The sequence below is a fragment of the Mesoplodon densirostris genome, chromosome 4 (genome assembly GCF_025265405.1).
Source record: "Mesoplodon densirostris isolate mMesDen1 chromosome 4, mMesDen1 primary haplotype, whole genome shotgun sequence".
NCBI lineage: Eukaryota > Metazoa > Chordata > Mammalia > Artiodactyla > Ziphiidae > Mesoplodon > Mesoplodon densirostris.
Window position 1 is genome coordinate 46,496,140 of NC_082664.1, and position 19,570 is coordinate 46,515,709.

Genomic DNA, 19,570 nt, shown 5'->3' on the forward strand with positions numbered 1-19,570 from the left:
ATGAACTTTAAATTTGTTTTTAATCTACAAATCTTAAACGTTCTCATCACAAGAAAAAAAATTGTAACTATGGATAGTGATGAATGTGAACTAGATTTCCTACAGTGATCATTTCGCAATACACACAAATATCAAATCATTGTGTTGTACAGCTGAAACTACTATGTTATATATGTCAAATTATATCTCACTTAAAAAAGAATCTTCTACAGACACTTCTGCTTAATCATCAGTTAACATAAAACTTCAATGTTCCATAAGTATGCCATTCCCGAAGCATTCTGAGATCTGTACTGTAAAAGCTGAGGTTATTAACTACATAGCTAAGTTTTCTTGATAAGCAGAAAATGCAGCACATGGTTAGTCTTCTTTTACCCAGTTACTTCTGGTACAGAAATGACAAGAGTTCTAGCGTTTGAAGTGTATCCTATGAGAAAAATAAAGGCTGTTTTCAATTTAGTAATAGTCACCATGTATAGCTAATACATTTATAACAGAAAGCCAAAAATGTCAGCTCTTGGAGAAACCTCACTTTAGACCGATCTTCAGTAATACATTGACTCATCAACCACCAACATTCCACCAAAATCACTGAGCTACCATCCCTAAACATTATTTCCCATTTTGAGAAAATATCTGCAATTTCTAGATCCTACTTTTATTGAGAGCAGGTGCCCAATAATACACCAGAAAGAAAACCTACAAGGCAAAAACAATCAGCCAAATACCATAAAACATTCTCTTATTATAACCCAATCAAATGAACAAATTCATTAAGCCATTTTATAAAACCACAATCCACAAATCATATGGACTGCAGCTTACTCCCAAAGACCGTGCATACACTGAGAAGCAGACCATTTCCTTTCTCCTAGTTGGTAAGTCATGAGTCAGCACTCTGTTCACAGAACCAGGTTTGTGTATGTTTGCTACTTAGAATACAGCTTTGGAGTTGCAGAGACACCACGAATGAAGGACCTTAATTCAGAATAATGTATAACCGCCACGCTGCTCTCCAATGTGTAAGTGATTTTTTAAAAATATCACCCCATTTGCCTTTTTATTTGTTATAAATCCCATGAATAACCTGAATTTTAGACATTTCATTATCTACTATGGCCCCTCTAAGAACTGGAGTTGGAACAGAGAAAGGAGACAAATATTCACTGGAGGATTCTAACTTCTAAACTGAAGGCAGGGTGGGAAATCGGATTGGGAGGGGGAGGGAGGCAGAAAAAAGGAAAACCAGGGAAGAAAGATGGCTTGTATTCATTCCCCTGCTCTACACAACTCTCTGTGGCAAAAGAAATAAGAGTTTAATGACAAGATTTCTGGTTCCTCGTGATAACGACTTTTTAAAAAATAAACAAAGAAAGGGAATGAAAAAATAAACTCAAGTTGGCTTCCAGAGCACCCCAGCTGTCTTGCTTCAAATATATAACGAGTTGTACTCAACATGGTAGGATGGAGGAAAAGTCAACAAACAGCAAGGATGTTTGCAGGGACATGAAAAAGGAACACATCATGAAACTGGCTGAACACGTTATATACATTATAAGCAAGCATCGTTATATACATCTAAAAGTCAAAAGAAAGGAGTTGGAAAGTAGAAGATGCAGGGTGAGAAAGTACACAAACCCCGCCAGCATGCAAACGCAAAAGCCAGCTGTGATAAATATCAGGAAAAAACAATGGAAAGAATATTTATCTGTGACTTCAGAGCGGAGAGATAAGAAACCAGAGCAACTAATTTTGAGTAAAAATAAAGATTTATCACTGTCAAAGTGTGTTTGGATTTGTTGACTTTTCTAGGGAGATTTTTAATACTACATTTAAAGCTGAAAGCTGAAATTCCTGTCAGCTTCAGAACACATCCCTGTACTCAGCCACTTTAACCCTTCTCTTTAAGTTTAAAAGGAAAATTTTAAATTCACCACCATCACATTTCAGGGCCAAAGAGTCAACTGTCAACAAGTGCTCATCGCGTTCATGTACCGAAGAACTCTGCAATTTACCTTGGAAGATGCAAACAGGAGAATACTTTTAGGAAGCTCATTAAAGAAATATAAATACACAAAATACTTACTGAAAAGTAAATAATCCTTTCTTAAAAGTCAGAGCAGGGAGCAAAGAAAAGGGGGAACAGGCCATCCACGTTATAATGCTCATATTTCCAGGGCAGCATTTCTTCGTCCACATCCTTGACCTGCCACCAAGTGTCAGGTTCCAGCGAGGCGCTGGGACAGAGTGCAGGTGAGGAAGCCCCAGGCCCTGCCCTGACCGGGGTCCTAAAGGAATAAACATTTACAAGGCACAGAGAGTTCCCTAGAAATAACTGCTTCTGGCTGGAGGGAAAGGGAGGAGGAGTCAGGAAGAGCATCTTGTTGGAGATGACACCTGAGCTCAACCTTAGCAGGTGAGGGGGATGCAGCAAGCAGAGAGAACCACGTGCATGAAAGCAACTGAGAAAAGAGGAGAGAGAAAGTTCTACAAACTCATAAGGGGGGCATAATGGAGGGCGCCAGAAAGTAGGCCCCAAGGGCAAGGAAGTATGTTATCCTGGGCCTGACTGTGCATTTCACATGCAGAATTTGGTATCCTTCAAAGCGTCCTTTTCTCTAAGTACCTGAGAAACTTTTCAAAAGTCATGCCCTTAGCATACATACTAGCCTTTTAGAGATCTTTTAAAGTCCTCAAACAATGGCTAGAATAACCCTGTATTTCTCCTCCTCCGATGTATCCTGTTAGAACAGAGACCTTAGAAATCACATGGCAATTCTAATACTGCAAACCCACCTCAAAAAAAACGAAAAAAAAAAAAAGCAGAATTTGTGTTAGATTATCTATTCACACGTATCTACTCTGGTAAAAAAATATGTTTAGCTTACTTTAAATGTCTTTCTAATGTTAATTAAATTCTCTTAAAATGAAGGTCAGTTAATACTTTAAAAAGCAGCACATATACTATGTATAAATGAAGTATATAAAATATTTTTCAGCAGAGACGATACTAGAAGTGAATGTTCAAAAAATGAAAATAACAGCATGATTAGCATTTTTCTTCCTTCTTCCAAAATTTTCATTAATATTCTCTATATATCATTTTCTCAGCATACAGCTTTTTAAATTAATTCCATATTACCTGAATATAAATGGTCTGCCTTAAAAAAATTCCATTTACAAATTTATCAGTGGAGGAAAGCTAAATGATTAGTGTCAATGATTAGTGCTAACCTCTAAAAGTTACAAGAATCTGACACACAACTTAAAACTGGTTTAGGACTTGAGGACACGGGGAGGGGGAAGGGTAAGCTGCGACGAAGTGAGAGAGTGGCATGGACTTATATACACTACCAAACGTACAATAGATAGCTAGTGGGAAGCAGCCGCATAGCACAGGGAGATCAGCTCGGTGCTTTGTGACCACCTAGAGAGGTGGGATAGGGAGGGTTCCAGGTAGACGCAAGAGGGAGGAGATACGGGGATGTATGTATATGTACAGCTGATTCATTTTGTTGTACAGCAGAAACTAACACAGCATTGTAAAGCAACTATACTCCAATAAAGATGTTAAAAAAAATAAAGTAAATAAAACTGGTTTAACCCTAAAAGAAATTGGGGTGAAATAATTACACAAGAAAAATGGAAGAGTACGTGATTTATGGTAACTAACATGGATGAGGATTCAAGTGTATAAAAAAAATCCCAATTAGATCAAAGAAAGATTCATTTCAACTGAGAGTTAAGGGCTATGGAGAGCCCTTCTCCTGAGGGAGTGCAGCTCTATTGTCTGAATCTAATCTGAATGGAGGCAACAGGAAAAACAGGGGCAGGCATCCTCTGACCCTTCCCGTGGCCCTGAAGGAGAGGAACATAAAGGGAAGTGTAAGAGGACAAGCCATCAAGCAGTGAGAAAGGGTCGGATCCCCGCGGGGCTGTCGCCTACACCATTGTGTACCCCAGCCCGGCTGGTTCAGAGGGGAATCGCCAGCCTTTCTATTGTTATAATCCCAACTTCAGAATCTAATGCCAAACATTAAGCGTTCCACCCCTCAGAACGCTATCAAAAGGCATTACTGATAACGACATAAGATGTATAGGCTCTGAGAAGTCCAATATGCATAAGCTTTAGAACCTGAGAGACCTGGATTCAAATTTCCTGAGCTTGCAAATCCTTTACTAACTGTGCAGGCTCCTAGGCGAAGCTCAATCTCCAGGCATCTCCGCTTCCCCATTTCTCCAAGGACGGTGACATCACCTCCTCTGAGGCCTGAGGAAATTGAACACCTGGCAGGGGCGGGGCGCCCTGGCAGGCCTCTCACACTCAGCATGGGACCCGGAGTTCTTACTGCCTCCTGCAGTCAGTAGATGGTACAGCAGCCAGGAGAAGGCACGCAGGGGAAAGCCCTGCTGGGACCTCCGCACTACCAACAGAAGAAGCCGCCCCTGAAGAACGGGTGAAGGGGAGAACGTCTTCTCTTCCAGGGGGTCGCCTGGGAGCTAAGGAAGCCTGCAGGCTCACCACCCCGGCTAAACTGTACTCCTCGGCACACGGGAGGAGCAGTGGTATTTCTTATCCAACACGGACTCTGTACGCTTAAATATCAGGGACAGGATTTCCAACTAATAAACCCAAAACATGAGCTTTGACAGTCATGGGAAGTGGGGCTGCAGGGTGGGAGGAGGGCACACAAATTATTAAGGGGATGAAGATTTGTGTCTTTTCTCTCCCATCTGGGGAAAAGATGAGTTGTGCTATTTTTTAATGTTTAAAACAGTAGTACATGGGCAGACAACTGTTACAAGACAATAATTCAATTGAAGGTCATTCTAGTGCGTAAACCACTCAAGTTTCACCTTGTGTGTAGTTTATTACATTATCAGAACCTCCTGATTGAATTACTTCCCTGCAGAGCTTCCAAGTCTCTGCTTTTCCCCCCATATAACATCTAACATTGCTTATCAAGAGGCTATATTTGTCCTTTGCTATTTTACCATCTGATATCTAAGGACACCTCTTTGTTAAGGACCTTTTTTTAGAAACCCTGGGTCGTGTGCATCTCACCACATCTGTAACCGAAAAGGCTTAACTGCCCTCACAGGAAGGTCGAAACTGTACAACATAAAGTTACACCAGCTTCCTGAAGGGTCTAAGTCAACAGTTTCATCAAAGCCTTAATTGGCATCTGGTCTAAGTTAACAGTCAGAATAAGCAAATAAAAGGCACTTTTCCTGGCCTGCTGTTGGCCTCTGGTTTTCGGATTAACTAAACCAGTGCCGCTGCTGCAACAGGTCGTACTAAGGACTGTCAGGGAGGAGATGGAGGGAGTGGGGAAGGTCTTTCCCCTTAGTCGACACTAACAGGAAGATCAAGAGACAAGAAAGGAAAAAATCAACACACAGGGACGTGAGAACCCAGGCAAAGGCAGACCTTCACTCGAGAAGAGAAGGGCTTGCAGCTCCTTTTCCAAGCTGTAAACAAAACACAAACTCGAGCCTAAGTCATCACAGACAACGCCAAAAGAAAAAAAGATTTCAGGGCTGCATGCCACAACTAACAAGATTAAAGATTAGAAAAATAACTCAATGAATTGGCTTTGAAACTAGAGAAAATGAACTTTGAATTATTTTGGATTTATAAAAGCAGCTCTTCCTTGAAGCATTAATTTAACTGTAATATATTCAGGTATAAGAAGGCAGATAGGAGGAGGATTCGTGTTTTTATTCTCTGGAGATCATATATTTGATTTTTTTGAAAACACGTAAGTAGGCGCAATGCCTAAGTGGGCAAAGCACATATGTAGGCAATTTCCATCTCGCCTCAAAAGTTCATGTAAGCTGGAAACATTTAAAACAAAATTCAACCTCACTAGTAACTACATAAACGAGTCAAGTTTTGTGTCACTGTGTTTAAAAAGAATACCCGGTATGGAAAGGGTTTGGCTAAAAAATAAACGTAAAGGTACAAAACTGCCCAGACACAGAGTAGAGGCAGGACCTGAGGACGAGGGTGCGGGAGTGAGAAAGGCATGGGTTCGAATCAGAGCTCAGCCACATAATATAGTCCAGCGATCCTGCGCGAGCTTCTCAACCCCACGCGTGGCTCAAGTTCCTCGTCTATAACACGGTGAGGGATGGTACCCACCTCCCCCGGTCAGAACTTAAAGAGGTCGGACGCGAGCGGCTCTGCACAGGACCTGGTTAAGAGCAAGACACCGTCACCGCCACCCATGCGCCAGCCCTGGGTGCGCCTCCCCCAAAGAGAGAAAGAACCCAGCTGCTAAGCAGCAGCAGCCGAGCTGGAATTTCCTCATCCTTCCAGAAAAAAAAAAAAAAAAAGATAAAAAGCTCCAATCCCGATGCTCCCTCTTGAAGGATGATTTTAAACTGCAGGCGTCTGACCAGGGACCTCCACTTCACTTCAAAAGGAGGGAAGGCACTGAGAACAAGGTAGACGTCGAGACGGGAGCCAGGAGCGAGCAGGCCAGTGATCAGAGACCCCGAAGAAACTGCCAACCTCGCAAGAATACAAGTCTACTCTGCCCTGCTCTCCGAGCAACCAGAGACACTGGCCTGTGGGCAGTGTGGTCCTGGGCCCACACTTCTGCCACTGGTCCAGCTCAGCCAGAGACAGTCCAGACCCTGGGCTTCACTAACAGCCAGGAGAGGCACCCAGTATTCCTCCCTAAGGGCGAGTCACTGGATGATTTGCACACTCGGCTTCCTCGGAGCAGGGGGAGGAGGGCTGTGGGGCTGCAGGTCCTCTCTGCCCAGGGGACAATGCATGTGGGATGCCATCTATTGGGCATTTGGGGAAAGCGAGGCTCTAGAGGATAGCTGGCTGAGTGTGTAAAGGTTCTTTGATCCCTGACTGCCCTCCTGGGTGGGGTCTGACCCCAAAATACCCGTCGGCTCCAGCACAAGTTTCCAAAATATGCTACTGAGTGAACGAGTGATGGCTTTCTCCCCCCACGGCCATCTCTCCAGAGAGGGCTCTTCCCAGCACAAGCCACTGTCCCTTGGTGGGGAAGGGAGACAAAGGTAGGGGGAAATAAACTACGAAAGAGGAAACGCAGACCCATCTGGGGATTTCAAAGAAGATCCAACCTGTGGATCAGAAAGCTGAAATGTGCCTGCTATCTCCATATGGAAAAACTCCTCGAAATGCTGTCAAGGCTTCCCAATCCTGGCGGCCTATATCATTACAGGGTCCATGCTGCCTTCCCTTCCAAGTTTCATTACACTGGCCCTCCAACCCCGCAATTTCCAAACTCACTGATGCCTCTCAGCACCTCGGCTTCTACGCACACTGCTCTTTCCCTTGTGACCCTCAGCTAATTCCTACTCAGCCTTTCCATCTCAGCTTAAATGAGATCCTTCCCTCTGCACAAAAACAAGTTCCAACCCCTACAGTATACCCTCATAAAGCCCTGTACCTCATGGCAGCACCTGGCCAGCTTAATCTGCTTAAAGTCCCTCTTTCCTGATGGACGATAAGCTCCAGGAAGGCAGGGACCACTGTGTTATTACCCTCTGTATCCCCAGTGCCAGTAGATGCCAACCAGCTGATGACACTCCAACTTCATCTCCTTCCCCAAGCACTTCAGCCTCCAGCCAAATCCTTCAAAGTTCCTAAACCCCACACCTTTCCTACTACTGCTCTATAAAAATTCAGGCCACCTTTTAAAACTCTGCTCAAGGGCTGCCTTCTCCAGGATATTTTCCCAAGCTCCTAGCAATACACGTGCCTTTGACCTTCACCCTGGTGGAAAGACTCAGGCTTCACAGCAATACAAACCTACCTTTCAATCAGGCCCTGCCACTGACAAGATGAGTTACCTGAACTGAGGCCTCATGTCCCAAATAATGAAATCTAACTCCTGGGACTGATTAAGAAAAAACAAAAGAACCTGGCACGCAGTGCACCTGAAATAACGGCACCCTCCATCCACCCCTCCTCAACACCATGTATGATTTGTTGCTTAGTTATTTGTCTTGCCCTTAGATGTAGGCCCCTGGAGGGCATTTCCTTATGTGGGTTCCTAAATGTGAGATCATCGGCGTCACCAAAACAGCAACCATAACAGCAATCACCTCACACGTACTGAGTGGTTTAAAGTTTACTGCATATGTTTAGATACTGACTAATTTCTAGTATGTACAGTGAATATCCCACATTTAATTAAATATGACCATACAGAATACATGTGCAGTAACATATATCTACCTATATATTTGGTATCCCAAAGATTCTAGTGTAGTTTTAAGCTTTAAAATCTCCAAAATTATAAAAGCTACAAACTTACAGAATACACCATTTGGGAGTGTATTTAAGTTCCTTTTACACTTAGTTTACAAATTTTGAATGCAAAAGTTTTCATTTAACATGTTTCAGTCCTTCTGATTAAAAACGTCAAATGTTAAAACTTCCCAAACAGAATTTGGGGAATTTTAAGACATTCCATTCACCTCAGCTACTACAGGAATCCTTTTTTCGGCAAGGTGCTCCGTTTGAAGGCAGTCGCTGGCAGAACCTACGCCTGTAGTTCTTTCCCTGCACCCCGAGGACCATGCACGTGGCTGGCAGCTCGGCTGCTGTCACAACTGTCCCCTTCTGGAAGGAAAACACTGGCCCAGCCCAGCCTTCACCACGCCAGAGCCACCTTCTGCCTTTGCTTGCTTCCTACCCAGCACATAACTTGGCTCCATGGGGTAAATGAGACCTGGGAAGTATTTCAGGAACTGTACCTCCTTCCTACCGCCGACAGTCACAGACAGGTACAACCCACACGAATGAGCTCTTCATCGCCCTGTGCTTGCAGGATGCTAGTATAGATGACCTCCCCTCCTCAAACCTCTGTTAGTACTATTATTTCACGTTGGGTGGCCTTTAAAAGGCTGAAAATCAGCATCATGCACTAGCTGTCCTGGCTTAAAGCTGCTTATGCTCCAGTCTTCCAGAAGCATGGTTCTCAGCTCAGCCGGGCCATTCTTCAACTGCCTGCTCTCAATGAATTTCAGGAGGTAATACTGATTATGGAGATTAATGAACGCAAAGAGATCATAGATGACTTATACATGATAAGGTTATTCCACAACTGCTTTTGTTAGCTAAGGTTTTCAGGCCATACGGTACTTCATGTTTGGAATAACTCATCTAAAAGGCTGAAATTGTGCTTATTAAAATAATCAATAACCTGAAAGAAACAAAAACTCAGTGAATGATTTCCTCTTAGTCTGTCAGATCTGACAACTGAACCACATGCAAATGTAATACTGTGGTGTTTCAGTTGTCTACTGCTGTGTAACAAACCACCCCCAAACATAATGGCTTCAAAGGACAACTGGCACTCAGAATTCGTTAATTCAGCAGAACTAGAAGGAAAGGGCTCACCTCAGCTCCATGCAGTGTGGCCTGGGGCAGCTTGATGGACCAAGAAGCCACCATGGCTTCACTCACAGGCCAGCTGCCTCAGCTGGGTGGCTGGAATGGCTGGGGGATGACCAGGCCTCCTCTCCTTTTGTAATCTCTCACCCACCAGGGCCACCCTCTCCAGCAGGGTAGTCAGACGTCTTTATATGGCACCTGCCTTCTAAGAAGATGTTGAGGACTGAATTTATATGTTGAAGTCCTAGCCCTCAGTACACTTCAGAATGTGAATGTATTTGGAGACAGGGTCTTGGAAGAGGTAGTTACGGTTAAATTAGGTCACATGGGTGGGCCCTAATCCAATTATTGGTGTCCTTATAAGAAAAGGAAGGACCACCAGGGATGGGCACCCACACAGAAAAAGCCACTTGAGGACACAGAGAGAGACAGCCATCTACAAGCCAAGGAGAGAGGCCTCAGGAGAAACCCAACATGCCAACACCTTGATCTTGGGCTTCCAGCCTCCAAAACTATGAGAAAATAAGTTTCTGTTGTTTAAGCCACCTAGCCTGTGGTATTTCGTCATGGCAGCCCCAGCAGACTAATATAGAGAACAAAAACAGAAGCTACAACACCCCTTAAGGCAACATCCAAAAGTCACAGACCTCTGTCACAAAGACTGGTCAAAGCAAATCAGAAAACTAGCTCAGATGCAAGGGGAAGGGACTCACCTCCTGAGAGAGGTCCAGCACACTGGCTGTATTTGAAGATGACAGAGGAAGAATGTGGGACTAAGTTAAAACCCTAAGTTCTCTTATCTGATCTCCAACTGGCTGCAAATCCTGTTGGGAAAGTTGGGTAATGTCCACCTCAATACATGGCCTTTAGATATAACTCTCTCACTGAATGGTTTACAGAGTCAAACAACTGAATGCTTATTATGTGAAAATAGTTCTCAAGCAGTTTATGTTGAGAAGCATAAACTGCTGACACGCAGAGTACAGTTATCTGTTTGCTCCAATTAGCTCTCCTGCATACCCTATACAAATAGCCATAGGGCAAAACTACAGACTCCATTCTGAATTCTACCGAAGAGCATGTAAAAACAAAAGCGCCCAAACCCTAATGCAGTCTCAAGTACCACAGCAAGGACCCAGTCTGTGAGTTTCTGGGATCCGGCAAGAAGCACACTTCTTTGTGTTTGTGGTCCTTGTGCAAAAAGGGCCTTTCCTCAAGGTCATCGATTCATCAATCGAGCGCTCCAGAAAACCCTCACTGCTCATCCATCACAAGTTCTGATTTTAATTAGAGCGCTCCGCAACTGTGTAGCAGGAAGCACAAGAAGGCCAGGTATGGACCGGAAAGGAGGAGAGGCCTCGGGGGCTCCTCGAAGGGACTTGGTAATAGTAAACAGCCGTTTCATACCCACAGCCTGGAAGCCAAACACACAACTGCCTGCTTTGGTTGGATTCTGCTAAACCAGTACTAATTAGAATGGGAGCACGGAGCTTGAAATAATGATTCTTATCCTAAACACAGAGCAGGAAAAGCAGGGTACGAACGGAGTTAAGTGTTTGCGAGTGAGAAGCATTCCGTGGACGGCTGGAAATAAAACCTCCGTCGAAAATGACTTGCAGTAGTCTTAAACCTGCTGCTGAAAATACCCCTAATGCATATTTATTAGGTCTGTCACCCAAGAGGCTTGTACCCCCCAGCCGTGTTAGTCATTAGTAGGCACTAATGACCGGGGCCTTCCAGCACCACCCTAGCGCACTGCGACCGACGCGGCTCTGAGCAGCTGGTGGAATGGGAACAGATGGCCTGCTTCCCTTCAAGGCAGAACTTTCTGCAGGTGTCAAAATGACTGTTAGGTGACTGACAAAAAGAAAAACAAAAGTTGAAACAGGAATATCTGATGTCAGTTAAGTACATGTTTAGTATCGCAGGGAGCCTTTAACTTGGGCCCTTAAGGTTGGGAGGACTGTTTACAAAACTGCAGCTGTGCTACAGAACCAGAATCTGCGTTCCTTCCAAATCGAGGAACAGTCACCGAGCCCCTGAGACACCTCTGAGCTGAGCAGGGCGCTGCAGCGTGCCAGGGAAACCCAACCTCCTATGCACCTGAAAAGGCGTACCTCGCACTCCAAGGGGGGTAGAAGTCACCCCTTGTCCTCAAAGGGTAAACTCTTCTTAGAGGGACGAGCAGATCTTCTCAATGAGCTCTAGTGGAATGCAATTACCACCCTGGGCACGTGGCGAGCAGCGCAGCGGACTGAACCTTGCGTGTCTAGGGACGTTAAAAGTATGTCCTTCTACTTGTTTGCACTTCTATTTTCCCTTTGGTAAGTGGTTTACATACTTTGCCTCCTTAACTAATAGAATACTCGGAATCCTTTGGCCGTAAGAGTGAAACCCACTCAGGGTGGCTTAAACCAGAAAAAAGTAAATAAAACTGAAAAAGATGGGGGGCTCTCAGAGGATACAGGGTTACTTTCTCAGAAAAGTTTCCCGACTTTCCTGTCTACAAGGGCCCCCTGCTTATCCCCAGCACTTGACCTGGCTAGCCCCCCCCACCCCCACAACAAGCACTCTCTTCCCCTTATCCTGCTTCATCTTCCTCCTGACACTCTCTGAAATTAAATGCTGCATCTACCTGCATGCTGACTCATTTGCACCACCCATCTCTCCCACTCACAGGTGAGCTCCCTGCAGGCGGGGCTGTCTGTCTCACTCCTACTGTATGCAGCCCAGTGTCTGGGGCAGTGCTGGTCCTCAGTCAGTATTTTTGAGTCACTGAATGAGTGGCTGGTCACTTGCAACCACGGACAGTGGATGCAACTGGATCTCATGAGGGACAGGAACCAGAAACTGGAACCCAGACAGCAGCTGACTCCCATACGCCCCGGTCCCTCTCTGCCTGGGCTTCTCCTTCCACCCGCGCTGCTGCAGCCCTCTTTGCAGAAGTGCTTTCTCCACTCCAAGTTTCAGAGCTGAAAATCCAGCTACAGTCTCCCAAGCCTTTAGGATAAAGTCCTGAATCCTGCTGGAACTGCCCTCCCACCCTCATCTCTCACATTATCTATTCCAACCACTCTCTTCTAGTCATTCGGGGCTTTTCTCCATTCCTCAAAGGAGCATGTGTGCTCACCTCTGGGTCTTAGAATACTCCTCCTCCTAGAGCAATCTTTCCCTCTACCTCCACCTGGCTAACCCCTTCTCATCCTGCCACATGGTTAGGTGACCCTGTTAATGTGCCCCCCATCACAGCTTATACTCTAAACTGCTTTCTATGCAGGATCCACAGCGGCAGAGATGATACCTGTCTTGTTCACCACTACATCCCTTAGTGCCAAGGACAGCATCCAACACGTAGCAGATGCTCAAATATTTGTAGAATAAATAAATGAACTGTGTATTTGTACTAGCTGTTCCCTAAAGGGCTGTGACAAGAATAAGACAGCAATTCACGTGTCTGCCTTGTCTTGCTGTATCCCCCATGCCTGGAAGAGCACAATCCCAATAAATATTTGTTGAATGAATAAATTCCTGGCTTGCCTGATGTAACTCCACCCCTTTCTCTCCCACTTGGGAAAACACAGCAGATGCGAGTGGGTAAAATCACGTTATTAACCAGACATTTTGGAATCATTTGAAAGATCCACGCTTTTTTACGTGTCATAAATTACCGGCCATGTACCTCAAAACTGATCATCACATATTAAGGTGGCTGAGAACAGCTGATTTAGACAAAGCTAACAAGTATGAAGCACTTTCTGCTCTCGTTATTTTTATTTTCCAGAAGATAAAAGTGACAGTAAGCTCAATAAGAACTATTAACAGAATCATTCTTACCCTCGACTGACTTTCTTCTTATAGATTCTGCCCACCCCAGGGGAAACCCTTAGTTAAATCAAAAGATGTCAGAAATTCCTTGTCAGTTATTTTTCTCCCATACCAAGGAGCTCCATCAAGAGCTACCGTCTCCATTCCAAAGACAATCTACGGCCCCACCTTGCTGATCCCCACACGACAGACAGAAAACCACTGCCTCAATGTGACAATGTGACTGGTCTCCCTCAAATACAGCAACTGGCATGTTTTTGGTTTTTTGGTCTTTTCTGTGTACATGTTTTATCCTTTTGATAAAATATGTTTTGGTAAAGGTGCTGGAACCTGTATCAACCTGGTTTTACTTTTGTTTACCTAAAGCATCCCCATATGATGAAATACAACTGAAAACGAAAAGTCCTAATGAAGGTTTCAGGCTTGGTGTGTTAAAGAGAGAAACAAATAAATCTGAGAGAGCCAGACAAGAAACCACACAGACAGCCACATACTCCAAACAAGGCTAAAGTTAGTAAAGGAAAATATAGCAACCCAAAGCCAGTCACATCATGACCCTTAATAGCCTACAGAAGTAGACACTCCATCCACACAAACAGAGCTGAGCTCTACAGATCACCCTACACGCTGAGTGACAGCAAAGATTTTGTTTTGCTTTCTTTTTTTTTAAGTTCAAAGACCTTTTAGTCTATAAAGGACACTAGTGTTTGATGTCTGGGCCCAATTTAGAGAGGACGATGAGAAAAGGAAAAGTGTTAGGATGTATTTTAAGGTTTCTTATTACTACCAAGGGGAGGGGTCAAGGCAAAATGCCAAGGTTAAGACAAAAATGGGCATCTAGAAATCAGAGCCGCTTGTTTCAAAAAATAAAGACCATAAACTCTTCCAGCAACAGTCCTCTTTGTCTTACCTAATAAAATGCTACACAATCCAAAGGGAAATAGGCACGTACCCCTGGCCTTTAGCCGTTTGTAGATCTTGGTCAGTTTCAATTACAATATTTTTGAGTCATATCTGTAGAAATTTTTAATCCTTTTTTGCACGAAGGATCCTTTTGGCAGTCTGGTAAAGTATACTGAGCCCTTTTCAGAAAAAATATTTTTTAATAAATTTATTTATTTATTTTTGGCTGCGTCGGATCCTCATTGCTGCGCATGGGCTTTCTCTAGTTGCGACGAGCGGGGGCTGCTCTTTGTTGCGGTGCGCAGGCTTCTCATTGTGGTGGCTTGTCTTGTTGCGGAGCACGGGCTCTAGGCATGTGGGCTTCAGTAGTTGTGGCTCACGGGCTCAGTTGTTGTGGCTCGCGGGCTCTAGAGCACAGGCTCAATAGTTGTGGCGCACGGGCTTAGTTGTTCCGCGGCATGTGGGATCTTCCCGGACCAGGGCTCGAACCAGTGTCTCCTGCATTGGCAGGAGGATTCTTAACCACCGTGCCACCAGGGAAGTCCAGAAAAATATTTTTAAATGCATAAAATACAATACAAAGGATTAAAAATAGAATCAATTATACTTGGTTCTCAAGATAGTTTTAAGTTGTGATACAATAATATATGTACTTCTGGATTAATGTATTAACAAATCTAGCAGCAGGTCTATCTGTTGCCTATACACATAATGGAGTGAAATGCTAAATCTCAGTTTGAATACAGTAAAAATAAAGATGATTTTTCCCCATCTAAGTTCAAGGGCTCCCTGGATTCCATCTGTGGACCCTAGGCTAAAAACCTTTGGATGAGAGAGCCAATAAAAATACATTTTGTGAATCATCAAATGAAAAAGAAAGTCTTGCAAAATGCATTATCCATTCAACTGTGAGGTGAGGGGAACTAAGAATAAGCAATATTTTTCCAGAAACCATGATGGGCCATTAGTCAGCAAGAGAGCTGCATGCTTTAAATTGAATCCAGAAAGAGATTCAGCTCCCCTCATGCAAGTTACAAGAAAAATTGAAGCTCTGAGGAACTGACTGGACTCTGCTAACAGCACTGCTGGACTCTGCCCTGAAGTGGGGAAACAGTGACCCGGCAGTGTAGTGATCCAGCTCAACTATGAACTTGAACAAATCCCCTTCCTTCCGGGAGCCTCAGTTGCTTCATCAGTAAAATTAAAGAGCTGAACATGTACCATGACGTCTTAGGGCCCTTTCAGTTCTAAAATTTCAGCATCAGATTATCTCTTCCTTATGTTGATTATTTCAGCCCACTGAGCTTAATTTCAAAACATCACTGCCTTCCTTAAACCTGGAACAGAAAGTTTTACCAAATTTTGAACACCCCCATGTACAACCTAACACCAACGTACCAAAATATACTATACCATTACAACTTTAAAAAATGCCTGTTTTGCACATCTCTACTTCCAAAAAAGTAATCACAGCATCAATCTTTTCTGCTATTAAAACACAGTTCCCATTCGAATTCTAACACCTTCACCTTAAGAATATACAAAATTGGGCTTCCCTGGTGGCACAGTGGTTGGGAATCTGCCTGCCAGTGCAGGGGACGTGGGTTCGAGCCCTGGTCCGGGAAGATCCCACATGCCGTGGAGCAGCTGAGCCTGTGCACCACAACTGCTGAGCCTTCGCTCTAGAGCCCGCGAGCCACAACTACTGAAGCCCGTGCTCCTAGAGACTGTGCTCTGCAACAAAAGAGGCCACTGCAATGAGAAGCCCATGCACGGCAATGAAGAGCGGCCCCCGCTCGCCACAACTAGAGAAAGCCCATGCACAGCAACGAAGACCCAATGCAGCCAAAAATAAATAAATTAAAAAAAAAAAAGAATATACAAAATCAACACATGCTGGGCTACCTAGACTATGTTAACTATATGTTTTCAACATTTCAGCCAATGAACAATATGACAGGGTATAAACCAGAAAGGTCCTTGACAACTACCTAATCCAATCATATTTCATTATTTCTAAAGAAACAGAGAGAAGGTAAGGGACTAAGCCACTATCACAAAGCCAGTGGGCTAGAAAGGAATTCAATCCAGGTCTCCTGACTGCTGGTTCATCCTCCCCTCACGAACTATACCGAACTGCCTCTCAAATCCTGACACACTTCCCCAGCTTTAACATTTTAGCCAGGTTTAAAATTAACAGCAAAAAAAGACCTGACAGGTAGACCAGTCCTTTTCTTTACCTTCCATTACATAATGGACACAACAAAGAGTTGTAGCTACGATGCATTCACTGGTTGAAATCATGAAATAATGAAATTCTACCAATCTGCCAAGAAAATGACGAGCCTACTAAAATCCTAACTAGCTGGCAACTCTCTTAATATTGTGTAAAGCACGAAAAGACGCAGAAGCATCTATATATGGATATAGACATATACATATATAGCTCCTCAGTCTGCTCTCCAGGACCTCTTAGCAACATTTTACTATGAAATTTAGAAGCAAACAAAAAGGGCTACCACACAACAGTTTTTTAATTTTTAAATGAAAAACACACTGTATTTTACAAGCAAAAAGCTTCTATCAATATCAATACTGGGCATTTTTAGATCTCAAGGTTAATTTTATCAATGAGAAAATCTACTAGAATTCTCTGCCATTATTTATGTTCTAGATGATCAGACATGCAAATCTGATAATAATTTTTATTTGATCGTTACTGCTGTTTTAAGAGGGAGAGCCCTGTCTCAAGTCCTAAGGGTAGGATAATGATTAATGAGGGTCTCTTTAAAGTCTACCTACCTTTTCACCATTTCCCTCGCATTCTTCAAATGTGTTCAATATCGCTAGAGTCAGAAAACCACTCTCAAAAACAGAAAAAGGCCACAATTCTTCTGAAGTATTCAAAAACCAGACGAGCATCTTCTCAGAACCTGGTCTCAACTCACCTTTCACTTCCTCAGAGAGACCTTCCCTGACCTCCCAGCTAAAGAAGCAAGACCTGCCTACAACAGACATTTCCCAAGCTAACCCACTTCTGCTGAGAACTTGGCAGCACCCAAAATTGCCATTTACTATTCCTTTGTTTACATGTTTCCTACTGTTTACACCTGCCACTCCACACTAAAATGAAACCTCCTTGTTCACTGCTGGAGCCGGTATGCCTAAACAGTGCTGGCACATAGTAGGTGCACAAATAACTGCTGAGTGGCCCTAAGTATTGATGTAAGTGCCAACTCTGTCATATGAAGTGTCTCCTGGAAAAGCATTCTTAAAGGACAGAGCACATGCAATTGGCAACGCATTTACATAGCCTACTTTAGAGTAAGCCTGTGATACTAGGACAATCCAGGGTATAAATCCCTTTCAGGGCTTTGGAATGCCCAGCACTTCCAGCTGTGAACACAAAACCCTCTCCAGGCCCATTCACACACTGCTTTCATGAAACATCTCAACAACGATTTCCTCAAAAGGAAATAATGAAATAAAGTCCTGGCCTAAGTTAATCTTTCGTGTCAGGTTCACAATGTTAAACATACTTTGAAGCCAGCCACACAAACAAAACCAAACTGCACAAAATTAGGCTGGGCTGAGATTACATAAAACAAGCTAAACTCTGGCTTTTTTCCTCCCATTCCTCTCTCCTTCCAGTGATTCCTGATACCTGTCTTTTAAGTGCAATTAGATGCAGGTGAGAAAAATGCTTAACTGCAAACAGCTTCTAAATAGGTAATGAGATTTCCAATGATATTCCACCTAATACTGTAGCAACAAGGTAAGGAGGACTGGACAACTTAGAGCTGAGCTGTGTCTGGAAGCTCCTCTTAAAAATTCTTCTTTTTAAAATTATGTTTAAGTCGGCACTTACTTCAAGGTATTCAGTTATCAAAACACATTTTTCAGAGTGCCCTGAGTTTTCCCATACCCATGACTCTCCGCATGTGTGCTAAGCCTACCTTTCAGCACCCATAATGTTAAGAATACAGGTCTTTCAAGAGAGAAGGACAAAAGCGCGGGTTCTCAGGAGTGACAGATCCAAAGGGAAAAATAATCCTTTCTCTTCCAATACTAAACCCAAGTTGCTCCTTCTCCGGAGTTTCCCCGCACTTTCCCCTCCCCACTCCGCTCCCCTTTCACTGCCCACTTTACCCTGCTTAATCCCGGCGAAGCCCTTCTCCTGGCTTATTAAGGGTAAACAATAGAAATGTCACAAGGAAACTCAGGAAGTAGATGAAGTCTCTAATTGCTGCCGTTTAACGACTATAGATAATTACTATCTTCAAAATGTGGTTTTCACAAGCGGAGAAGGAGTCGAGGCGGGTGAGGCTGGCGAGCTCCCCGCCGCTGGAGGACATCTGCGAGGCCGAATCCCAGGACCGAGGGACGAAGGGGATGCGGCCCCGTGCCCGGGAGCCCGGGGTGGGGGACAGCGGCGTTCCTGCCCACTCCGGGACACTCACGGCCGAGTCACAGACAGTTCAGTGCCCTCGGGCTGCGGCTGCCCGTGGCGGTCACCATAACAATATGCAAAGCGCTGCCCATGGACGCCCCCCGCGCGGATCCCACTGCCCGCCGCGGCCGAGCCGGCGGTGCCGCGCCTGGAGTTCCGGGCCCCGGGCTCACAGCAAGCGGGGTCAGAGGGCCCCCGGGGGCCTCTCAGCTTCGCCAAGGTGGTGGTGGGGGGGTGTCCTCGGACACCGCGTGGTGCCTGCGACGGCGATGCCTCAGCCCTGGCCACTACCCCCGCTACCCGGCCCGGGGCGCGCAGAGAAGTCGAGCCCCTATCCCTGCGGTACCGCCGACGACTTGGTCCCCGAACGCTGAGCCCCGCGGGGCGCGGGGTCGCCCCAGTCCCAGCCGCTGCCGCCGCCCCGGGCTGACCGCGATCCGCCACCTCCTTCGCCACCGTCCTCGGCGCGGATAGCGCAACCCAGTGCCCGCCGCAGCGCCCCGCGCGCGCCTCCCCTCCCGCGCCGTCCCAGCCCTCCGAGCGGCTCGCGCCGGCCCAAGCGCCCGGGCGATCCCCACAGAGCCCCCGAGCCACCCCGCTGGCCCTGCTCGGGGATGCGGGCGCGCTGCTGCCACCCAGCCTGGAGCGCTCGCCGCCCGCCCCCAAGTTCCCCGGGTCGGGGACCCCCGGACTCACCCCAGAACCACCAGCTCCCCGTATTTCACCGGCTCCTTGTTGAGGGCGCAGTGCTCCTCCTGGCCGGGGGAAAACATGGAGCCCTGCTCGGCCGCCGCCGTCGCCTCCGCCGCGACCCCCGCCGAGTCCGCGCCGCCGCTACAATCCCATCCCGAGAAGGGAGTGAGCGCGCCAGGGAAGGGCACGGCGGCGAAGGGTGCGCGAGGCGGCCAATCCCGCGGCTGCTCCGTCGTGGCTGCGCGGCTGCCCTGCCGGGCTCTCCGGAGCTCCACGAAGCGCGGCTGCCCCGAGCCGGACTCGGCAACAAA

At 45.5% G+C, this 19,570-nt stretch overlaps 1 protein-coding gene across 1 annotated transcript in view; it reads right to left on the minus strand.

Moving 5' to 3' along the window:
- The window catches only part of PELI2 (pellino E3 ubiquitin protein ligase family member 2), a 206,302-nt gene extending 186,963 nt beyond the window's left edge, over window positions 1–19,339 (minus strand). The window contains exon 1 of the mRNA XM_060098092.1: window positions 19,263–19,339. Within this exon, the coding sequence (XP_059954075.1) occupies window positions 19,263–19,339 (77 nt within the window). The remainder of the gene's footprint in view (window positions 1–19,262) is intronic.
- Between the last annotated feature and the right edge of the window lie 231 nt (window positions 19,340–19,570).